The sequence below is a fragment of the Juglans regia genome, chromosome 13 (assembly GCF_001411555.2).
Source record: "Juglans regia cultivar Chandler chromosome 13, Walnut 2.0, whole genome shotgun sequence".
In the NCBI taxonomy this organism is placed as follows: domain Eukaryota; kingdom Viridiplantae; phylum Streptophyta; class Magnoliopsida; order Fagales; family Juglandaceae; genus Juglans; species Juglans regia.
Genome location: NC_049913.1, coordinates 34,916,978 through 34,928,566, shown reverse-complemented (window position 1 = coordinate 34,928,566; position 11,589 = coordinate 34,916,978). Strand labels below are relative to the sequence as shown.

Below are 11,589 nucleotides of genomic sequence, written 5' to 3'. Positions count from 1 at the left end.
TAAAATAAGATTCATAAATTGTAAAGTGTATAACCCATTCATGCAAAATAACGCAACAGATTTGAAGACCTCAATCATTGGCTTACATCCAGCTTGAGTTGCGGGAACAACAAAACGGCCAACCCCAACTGCTCTAACACTTTCACTCAAGAGGCTGCAATTTTAAAAGAATGAAAAGAACATAAAATTAGAAATGTCAAAGAAAGCACTTGACAAAGAGTTTGTACATACAAAGATCCCGACTATGTTATGAAGCTAGAAGGAAAAAAAAAAAAAGCAAACTATATAAGAGTTAGAAGAAGGTTCTATAAGGTTCTATGAGTCCACAGAAAATGGATTGGCATTTACTAGAATGATTGAGTTTCTTCATTTTACCCTTTCGTATTCTTCAAGCCATTTCTCCTCCTCAGTTGCATATCTCCACTTCTCTACCTTGTCCAAGAGTTTCATAAAAATCTAAAAACGCGTGAACAAGTGCATGTAGAAGAAATATATGTATGTCTTCTACTTTCCTCTCCTGCAACCAGTTAAGAATGTACAAAAATAATTCCACAAAAATAATCATATCTATATACCTGCACCATTTAGCTCACTAGTAAGTCATATGGTCCATGTCAAGTAATGTGCAGCTAAATAGTCACAAGAATTTGCCTTGATCATGTCAATTTTACCTCTTTTTAACTTTCTAGTTTTTGAAGTGGCCTCAGACTTTGCCTTGATAATTTCTTCCTAAAAAAATCCAAAAAGAAAACTAGCACATTGGATCCATCATGTAGAATCTAACATAGTATGAGCTCTATCAGCACCAACTTAGATACCTCAACAACTTTAAGAGCCCGTTCAATTTTACGAATTATGGTCTTCTGTTCATCATTAATCTTTTGGAGCTATACAGAGAAGAAAAACTTATTAATCTTTTGGCCCAAAGAAAGAGGATGATAATGAGAAGCTAGAAAAACACTTGAGACAAGTGAAAACAGAGTATAACTAGATAGTTGTGAAATCTACAAGTCAGTTCTCACAAACAGATAAGAGCAAAGCACCTAATCAAAGCCTTGACAAAAAACAAAATGGACTGGGTTAAACTCACAACAAAGGCAAAGTTGCACTTCATCTCAACCAAGTCCCTTAGACACTCGACAAGAATTTCCACCAATTCTACCAAGGCACCCCTCACCAAAGACCTCTTGATTATGGGAAAACCCCAGAAACCTTAGACATTATCATTCGAGTCAATTACAAGACACCTAGGGGAAATTGTTCCCCTACAATACAGTGAAACTAGCATTGAACTACATGGTACTTTTATCTCAATATTTCTTAAATAATAAAGGCATGTGAAACAAATCACAATGAAACTAGCATTAAATTGCATAGTACTTTTATCTCAATATTTCTTAAATAATAATGAATTGCAAGAGAAACAAATTGACAAAAACATATAAATTGAAAGAGAGAAGAAGAAGAAAGTTAAACTTCAACTTGAAGTCCTTGCATCTCCCATCAACTTCAGTTTGCCAGTTTAAAATCACAAAAGTATGTGCATCTTAAACTTGAAACATAGACAGTGAACTGTGGTCTCTAAGATCTAAGTATAGAGTGTCATGTTGAGATTGGGTCTAAAATATGGAATTGAAAGTTGAGAGCTCCTATAAAAACAGTACAATGGTTCTTTGCAAGTAATGAATTGCAATAAAAATACAAAAAGGAACACCCTCCTATTGTACAAGAAGTATACAAGAGCAACACCCAAAAGCACAAAGAGTATTTCAAACTTGATTCTTAAAACACTCCCAGTTGCTAGAAATCCATATGGTAGAAGGCCGAGTTGCCATCTTTTGCAATCAATTTCACTACAGTACCTACTGCTCTAGCTAATTGTCTACCATTTTCATATAAGAATGTTATGTATGGCCCTAAGGACAAATCGGTACCCCTAATGGAATAAGTGGAAGGCAAACAAAAAGATTTGACACATTTTGCCATCCTTGACTTTCATCAGACACCTAAAGAGGGACTTCACCAATCAAGTTATAGTGAAGATCATTTAATCAATACCACTCTAATAAACGTTACACAATTCCTTTCCTAAGGTTCAAGGAAAAGGCAGAACACAAAAAACTTGAAAAGAAAAAGACCAAAACAAAGTCATAAAATAAAGAGGCAAATTAGTGAGATCAATGGATGGACAAAGGGAGAGAGCTTACTGAAATGGAGACTGGTTGAAGGAGTTGGCAGAATACCTTGGGTTGCAGTGGCTCACATGGGGTAGCCCAATCATGGATGGAGAGAGATCTATCGAGACTGATTGTTAGATAACGTTAAATCTCAGTCCAAACATGAAAAAAGTATAGGTTTACAACGAGAGAAACAATGAGAGATTAACGGAGAGTAAGAAATTCAGAGAGGCTCATCGGCGTCGAGAGGAGGCGAGAAGGCACAACAGCTGAACCGACCGTGTACATGACGAGAAATGGCAAAGGGACGATGGAGAAGAGACGTAGAGAGTATTGGCAAAGAAGGAGGGAAAAATAAAATGCTGACAACAAATTGGGGGTTTTCCCCCCGTTTTATGTCATTTAAAGACTTATTGCGGCGGTTCATTTGTCACCGTAATAAGTCTTTTAAAGTAAATATAGTCTGGCGAAGTCTTTTGCGGCAGTAAAATGTCGCCACAAGAAACAGATTTTGTGGCGACTTTGGACTTGCGTCGCAATTTAGCATTGGACTTGCGGCAGTAATGGTGATTTTTAATTGTCGCCGGAATTTTTTCACCCAAACAGTAGAAATGACCAATTTTAGACAATTTTATTTGCTGGAAATAAAATGAGTCGTAAAAATCCCTTCTAGGGGTGCTACCATTCCTAGCGGGCGAGTGGGCAGCTAGGGTCCCCGCCCCCTGACCCCTCATGGGCAGGGGCAAGTTGGGCCCCAAGACCCAGTCCTACTTGGGCGAGTGCCCCTGCCTGGTTGCTGGAAGGGCGGATTGGTCCTGGGGCCCAGTCCAAATCAAACTTTGATATGCATAGAGAGAGAGTGAGTGAGTGAGAGTGAGATACCTGGGGTGGCAATGAGTGGGAGAGAGACTGAGTGGCGATGGTGAGACTATGAGCGATCGATGATTACGAAGGTTGAGATCATAAGAGGAAAGAGGAGAGAGAGAGAGAGAGAGAGAGAGAGAGAGAGAGAGAGAGAGAGAGAGATGGAAGATTAATTGGTGGTGGAGATGCTAAATTCTAAACTAAAATAAAACAATGTCCTTTTATTAAAAAAAATATGTTTTTTTAAATATATATAATATATATGAGTTGGGAAATGCACATTCTGCTAAAAAAAAAAATCAAGGGCTCCAGATCTGATTTTTGCCGGAGGAGGCTTCCTCCTCCATCTCCTTCTTCCTCTTATTTTCCACCTTCCTCCTTCCTCCTTCCTCCATCCACCCACCTTATCTATCAAGATAGTTTGTTTTGCTTCCTTCAAGGTTGAAAAAAAAAATAGATTTACAGCTTTTCGGCAACTCACTAGAGACACGCACGGCACAAGCAGACTCCCAATTAGCCGCAAATCGTTCATAGAAAAGTGACGGTTTTGTGAAAATCACCTCATGTGGTCCTTACGCGCCATCCTTTCCGGCAGTTCTTCTCGCTAGATCACTGGACTCACCACCGCTAGATCTTTCAAATCTGATCTTTGTGGCTGAAAAGAGACAAGCGTGTTGACTTTAAAAAAAAAATCACAGATTTCGAAATCTACTGGAGTTTATCCAAACTGTAATCTATCGTTTTTAGCATCTATCTTATTGCTTTCCCTTTTGGTTTCCTTATTATTAATTAAAATAAAAAAAGAGTTCGTCTCTTAAACTTTTGTCTGTAGAGGTTAAGTCATCTTCTTCTATGAAGGATAAGGTTGAGTCTCTGTTTAGGTAAAGAGTATTGTCTGTAGAGAATATCAGCAGTAGTGAAGATCAGACCAATCACAAAAGAAAATAGTGTACTAGTGGATCTCCAAATACATTATTTTAGTTTATAATGTCATGTTTGATATAGAGACATTCCAAAATATATCCGGTCATGGATGTAAGTTTCTTAATAAATTAATGATGACATTTCCCTTAAAAAAAAAAAAAGTTGTGATCTTAAAATTAATACCGTCAAACATAACATTTTCACTAGTCTTGATTACTTTCTCGCTGAAATTAAGTATGGAATATATAATACGTTGGAATTAATACCATTTTTGGACTCCAATGATCACTTGGCCGAGAGAATAAATGACATTAATCCTGAATATTTGAATTGTTGGGCTTGATATACTAAAATGATTTTCGGCCGTTTCCTTGTTTATTTGGATCCCTTGCTAAGAAAAGCATATTAAAGGTTCCTAGATATAATGCACGCACGTACGTATAATTAGTCTTGTTTAAGTGTCGATGTAGTACTGCAAATTTTTGTTTTTATTTCTTATTTGCGTGTAGTACTGCAATTAAATTGAACTCATGATCGAGCGTTACCAGTTCTGGAAGCATACATTAAGCTAGAAAATCCTTGCGGAATTCTACTGCGGGTACGATATATATGCCAAATACAAACGTAACAAACTCAAATTACTTTATGTGTTGGCATATATGCAATTACGATCATAAGAAAAGTCTGGATCTTTTTTTCTTATTTTAAGCTGATCAGCGATAATTCATCACCACAGCATCAATCCATTAGATAGATACAGTGAACCAAAATTAATGGTTTCTTTATGCTGGCCTCCACACGCCTACGTAGCGCCGTTTGACATCTCTCTCTCTCTCTCTCTAGTGCATTCTATTCTGTATATAAGGTGGGATTCCCACCAATTTGCTTAATTGATTTCTCTCGTTGGAATCCAAACATGAAAGCACCAACTTTGATCCTCCTAATCAAATTTGTCTCCCATTGTACTGTTCTTGCAAATTTGTTCCGGAAAACACTAATGGTGAAAATTATAACGTCAATTAAATATTACTGAGGATCTATATCCTCTGATCTTCCGTAAAACATATATATTTAAAATGTGGAAGACTAATTTCAACTTTACTTTTAAATTAATACTCAAGAAAAATAGTAGGAATTGTTATAATGATAATGATGATCACAACGTGGCGTAATTAATTAATTAATTAATTAAATTCACAGTTATAGTAGTGATCATGTTATATCTAATATCTATATACGGCTATATTATATATATATATATATGTATATAGTTACACCAAGAGAACGAAATCTATGAAAAGATGATCAGAAACGTGCATGGACATACAGACAGATCATGATCATCATCGATCATTCAAAACTAATACTATATAGTTCGGACTAACTAATAATAATTAAGCAGGAGTACTAGTTTACATTTGTTCATACATGATGCAAGTAAAAAATGCTTGGATTTATAATTCGTGGGTTTTTTTCCCCCCCTTTATTTAGCCAATTGAAATAAGTCAAAAAACAAAGAGTGACGGATTAGACAGTTAATCTGATCATGTTTCTAAATGGCCTGGCTAGCTAGCTAGACACAATATATAATGAAGTACTTGAAGTTGAACATATTTATCATGTTCTTCTTCTCCCCTTAATTTTTTTGAGTGTTCATGATGTTTTCCTTTTTGGTGAGTGAGATTGGAACCTACACAGCCACATCATCTGCACTAACTTTGTTCGCGATCGAGGTCAACATATTTACAGTTAATTAGAGTAAATCCCATATATAATGAGTACTGAGCTCACTCAAACCATCTTTTAGAAATATTGGTGTCCAGTCTTCGTAGCACCTGCACTAGAAAAACATCACATAAGTACCCCACATGCATCACATACGACATAGCACTAAACCTAATTTACATTGGTGGTCAATGAATCGAATCCCAACTTCCCATAAAAAAAATAATAATAAAAAAAAAAAGCTTTATTATCATCATAAAGATGGACGTACGTAAACTCCTCTTAAGCTGATTAATATTTCTATTTTATTTATGATGATTCTATTTCGGAAAGAAGAGGAAAAATAGCGATTTATTTAGTTAATACTGGATAAGGAAATCTTAGAGCCAGATAGGACATTAATGCCTTTGGCATGTACTATTGGAGCCGTGCGCATAATGGGTTGGTTACTTTTCTTGTGTATAAGAAGGCCATTTCTCATTTTGGTGTTGGAAGCCATAGAGAAATTAGCAATTTGAGCGTGAGAGAGTAATTTGGGAATCTGACATAGAGATGGGATACCAAAGGGAAGGTGGGATGTCTTGCCAAGCGCTTAAGAAGGCAAAACCCTTCTTGGCTATGGTCTCCTTGCAGTTTGGTTATTCAGGAATGTACATAATCTCTATGATCTCTTTGAAGAGAGGCATGAGTCACTACATACTTTCAACCTACCGTCATGTAGTTGCCACGATTGTGATCGCTCCCTTTGCTATTGTTCTTGAAAGGTTTCTCTCTGATCTGATCTTTCACTACATGTATATATATACCTGAGTTGTGTCGTCATCTTGATCTTCTGTAATATGTTGCATGCTATTCTGATTGAACAAGATACCTTTCCACTTTCTATATATACCAGCATAATTAAGCAATATCGTTTGCTTGTTTTTTTACAGGAAAATACGACCCAAGATGACTTGGCCGATCTTCCTGAGAATTGTGTTGCTCGGTTTCCTGGAGTAATGCTCTAACAATATGATCTTGTTTACGTGTGTGTATATATATATATATATAAATGCTTCCACGTGCATGCAGCGCACACACATGCGTTAGCCTTGTCTGGTTGTATTTGTGGGTATATGTTTTTGTAATAATTTACCAAGTGATCGAAATAACGATTTAATATTATTCCTAGGCATGATGCATAAAAAACCAGCTAGGTTTGAAGTTTGGCAATTGGCAACACCAATTGAAATGATGGAGATCAGAGAACCTTAAAACTGTTTTATCTTCACTTTGGCGACCGAATATAATATATATATATATATATATAGTATTTTAAATTAACTTTCTAGAGGGCAGGGAGGGCCAAGCTGGGGGAATATATAGATCATGAGAGAGGGAAGCGTACTGGATATACATGATCTAGCTTGTTATGGTTTTCTTTTCTTTTTTTGGGTTCTTCTGTTTTTTTCTGTATCTACATATTCGTTTATTCAGATCGGGATCGATATTTCTATCATTTCGGACGTTCTGCATGAACTGATGCATAGCCCCGGCCTAAACTAACTTTATTTACCATCTCTTTGATACAAGAAACGAAAGCAATCAAAGTCATGAAATATTAATTAATAGTACTACTAGCTACTAAAACCATAAGGCCTAATAAATATTAATATTGCTGGTACTATATATGCATGGCAGGCCAGTGCTTGATCAGAACCTCTATTTTCTGGGATTGAAGTACACCTCAGCAACTTTTGCATCTGCCACTGTCAATATGCTCCCCGCGGTAACCTTCATCATGGCAATCATCTTCAGGTCTGAGTTTGATCTAGTTATGTCATCATTGGATAATGATATCCTTGCAACCGGTTCATTACTAGTCTTTTGTTACTTATACTATATTTGAAAATTTATTTTATTATTTTTTAAGTATTTTTTTAACGTCCTTAATTAATTATTAAAAAAAAATAAAATAATATATAATTTTAATTATTAATAGTCACTTTCTTAATTATTAATAAAATAAAAAATTATAAAATGTTAATTATAAAAAAATAATAAATAAGTAATAAAAAGTTAGTATTCCTATCATTTTTCGTCGAGCAATACTAGGTACGGTCTTTAAATGAAGATTGTAATGCAAATCTAGATAAATTTAATTTTAAAATTTTTTAAAATTATCTTTCTTAAAATAATATTTTTTTTTAATTAATAAAAAATATATAATATGCACATACAATCCCCACTTAAAATTTATCTTTTCGGCCATCATTTACTAGTACAAATGAAAAAGTTACTTGCAGCGTTAGGAGCCAGCATCCGGGTGACATAACTGGGGCCACATAAAAGGTTAAGTCATTTCTGGTACTGGCCTAGAAGGTGCGTTAATCATCATCATTTTGCATTATTAACCAATGGTCTAAAAAAATAATACTTTTTTGAAAACTTTGGAAAAATCAAAAGAAGTGTGCGAGCGCTAGCAGGTGTTTCACTTTTCTGGCCTGGAATATTCAAGCTGAATTAATTTAATGTGACGTAAGCAGTATGCATGATTCCTAAGTTTGCAAAATTGTAAGAGGGCAAGAAAATTTATCGGGGAAAAAAAGGAGCAAAAATAGTTCTATGCATGGATGATTGCATGGGATATGAGCCTGAAAAACATCTATATATATGTGAGTTTTTACTGCTTGTGAGTGCATAATAACGGAATTAATTAATCAGGTTAGAGACAGTGAATTTTAAGAAGTTACCTAGTACAGCCAAGGTGGTGGGCACAGTAGTGACGGTGATGGGAGCCATGGTGATGACTTTGTACAAAGGCCCCATCGTCAATTTCGTTGGGGGGAGAGAGCAAAGCCACCACAAAGCCAGCACAGAGTCTGCAGATCAGCATTGGGTCACCGGGACTTTAATGCTCCTAGGCAGTATCTGTGGCTGGGCCGGTTTCTTTATATTGCAAGTGCGTAATATTATAAATATATACAAGTTTTAATTTACTGCTTCGGATGATTTATATATATATATATATATATATATATCATGAAATTATAATCTGAAACATGGCATGCATCCTTGTGGAGATCAGTCATTTACGTTGAAGATGTACCCGGTAGAGCTATCTCTCACAGCTTGGATATGCTTAATGGGGATGGTGCAAGGTTCAATCGTATCGCTTATCATGGAACGCGACCTCAGTGTCTGGGCTATTGGCTGGGATTCAAGGCTCCTTGCTTCTGTTTACACTGTAAGCAGCTTGCAATCAATTAAGTCATTTTTATTACAATCTTCTTGCTTTACTTTCCAACCCTATTCATATATTGTACATCATGATCGATTAGTACACCAAAAGATGTATGCTACTTATACTAAAACCTGATCTGTAATTAATTAATAGGGGATAGTTTGCTCTGGAATCGCATATTATGTACAAGGAATTGTAAGCAAGGAACGGGGCCCTGTGTTCGTAACGTCTTTTAGCCCTCTGTGCATGATCATCACTGCCGTTCTCGGCTTCATTATTTTAGCTGAGCAAGTCCATCTTGGAAGGTATTTATATATATAGTCTACCCAATCCTCAATTTAATTCAACTCAGTGTACATGAACATATCTCGATCGTAATATGCTATTTAGCATTATAAGAAAATTGTTTATTTGTAGTCAGTTATTTTCAATAAAAATGATTATTTTTTATCAAAATGAATTTGTTTTCGATGTAAATACATTATTATCGCAAATAATTCATCACAAATGTTTGCTTAATTTCTTATAGTGTAGCTAGAATGCACATGGCGTGTGGCTTGATCGATCGGTATTTAGAGCAATGTCTTTATCTTCATGATGTGTTGATTATATATATATATATATATATACATATTTAATTGTTTTGCTGTGACTTGATGATCAGTGTAATTGGAGCCATTATCATAGTCTTCGGCCTTTACACAGTCGTGTGGGGTAAAAGCAAAGATGCTCCATACTCAAAAGGTATAGTACTGGCCGATGAGAAAGGAACCCAAGAATTGCCAATCACAGACACCATTAGATCATCATCAATTATAACCACTACTACTACTACTACTGCTGATAGCAACAACGATGCAGCTAATTCCGAGGTGTCAAAGATTCCTCTTGCATGAACAGCTCCACTCCACCAGTACTAGAATAGGGTTTTGAAAGATTGCATGTACACGATTTATATATTATAATCTCTCCCCCTTTTTTCCGGAGTGGGACTGCTAGCTCTAAATATCATGTATCATGTTTTGATGTTCGTTCGAAGAGATCGATTACAATGTCAGACAATATAAATAAATTATCACCAATTATGTCGATATATATCATATTATATCATGTACGTACATATATACGTAGTACCGTACGTGCTAGGGTTTGAATATCTATCTATCTATATATATATATATATATATATATATATATATATACACACACACACACACGATCCATTATCTTTTTTTCTTCTAGTACTTGATCTGCTACTTTGTTCTAGTTCTATTCGTAGACTCAAATTGTGCATTTTCGATCGCCTGCTAATACCAAATCTAATACAACCAATGACGTATGAAAAACTATTCAAAAGGAAAAGGGAAATTCCAACTTCTACTGTATGAAATTAATTCCAGTACTTAATCTGATCCATATTTCGCGCTGTGAACTGCATTTGTGGCAATACTACTCATCAGTAGTACCTTTGCACGTCCGAACCCATTAGATTCTTTGGTGCTGATCATGTGTATGTATATTTGGATATGTTTCTCTAATTATTTGGAAAGATTGCTTTCATGATCAGCACCTCGATTGTTGGCTTCGTCCAAGGTTATCATCGTGCCTCCTAACAAGCTAGCTTTGCATGTCCGCCGCTCATCATCTCTCGATCCTTTGTGTTCTTTGTTATATATTCTTTTATTATACTATAAAAGGTTTATTTAGGAAAATTAAATATTTCGGAAACAAGATCAAACTCGCTTGAAAAATAATTAGTTGTTCATAAACGTAAAATAAAACTAGATCATAAATTCATTAAAAATTCAAAAATAAGGAATACTTCATGACTAGCTATCTACCATTTTCCAAAAATATATACTTTAATTATAAAGAGTTCTCAAAAATATAATAGGCTGAGATCGAATAAACAACTAAGATCAAGCATGAATAAACTGTTTTAAGTTTGAGATCATTAGGTACTTTATCGCGTATCTTATTCGCTAGAAATTAGCTAGAGTCCTAGTTTCCAGGCTATGTTTGAATTTTGAAGTGATTTTTAAATAATCTGTAAATAGTAATGAAAAAGTAGTACATAATTTGTGAATAATAATGAATAGTAGTGAAGTAGTTTTCAAACACATCCTATGGATGCTTTTATGTCTTCTTTAAATTGTAACACCCTGTATTTTAGTGTATTTTTATTGAATGATTATTTTTATTTTATTCAAAAATTATTCTCTTGTTTTAAAATTACTGGATTTTAATTGGATTATTTTTAGGATTTTTTAATTTGGTGAAAATTAATTTTTATGTGCTTTCTTAATATTTATTTATTGTTGTGCATTTAAATTACTTTTCATATTTAATTAATTACTGTGGGATTTAATTATTTCAATTTGACTTTACCATTACGTTTAAATTATTTTATTTAACTTGAGGTTTTGAAATCGTTTCCGTTGGATCATTTTTGTGACCCAAGTTATGAGGATTAGACCTCATTTCTTTCTCTGCATTTTTTCTTTTCCTCTTTTCTTTTCCTTTTCTTTTTCTTTTCCTTTTCTTTCTTCTTCTTCCTTCCCCTCCCGCTCGACCCAGCCCCCCCTCTCTCCCGTGCGTCATTCTTCGTCTACCCAGCCCGCCGCCTTGCGCCGGCGGTGGTCGACACCGCCCGGCTCCCTAGCTTCCCCAGCCACC

The 11,589-nt window shown here is 35.2% G+C and overlaps 1 protein-coding gene across 1 annotated transcript; it reads left to right on the top strand.

Moving 5' to 3' along the window:
• The first annotated feature begins 6,166 nt into the window (after window positions 1–6,166).
• Window positions 6,167–10,004, top strand: LOC108988367 (WAT1-related protein At4g08300-like). The gene is made up of 7 exons (XM_018961615.2): window positions 6,167–6,454; window positions 6,623–6,685; window positions 7,371–7,487; window positions 8,394–8,631; window positions 8,758–8,916; window positions 9,067–9,218; window positions 9,578–10,004. The coding sequence occupies exons 1-7, from the start codon at window positions 6,243–6,245 to the stop codon at window positions 9,807–9,809; spliced, it is 1,173 nt and encodes a 390-aa protein (XP_018817160.1). The 5' UTR covers window positions 6,167–6,242; the 3' UTR covers window positions 9,810–10,004.
• The last annotated feature ends 1,585 nt before the right edge of the window (window positions 10,005–11,589 follow it).

Bases quoted from the DNA above. Each gene is read 5' to 3' on its own strand.
- LOC108988367 (XM_018961615.2), top strand. From the start codon at position 6,243: ATGGGATACCAAAGGGAAGGTGGGATGTCTTGCCAAGCGCTTAAGAAG. The intron at 6,686-7,370 runs GTAATGCTCTAA...TATGCATGGCAG, and splicing joins GTGTTGCTCGGTTTCCTGGA to GCCAGTGCTTGATCAGAACC. The intron at 9,219-9,577 runs GTATTTATATAT...CTTGATGATCAG, and splicing joins GAGCAAGTCCATCTTGGAAG to TGTAATTGGAGCCATTATCA.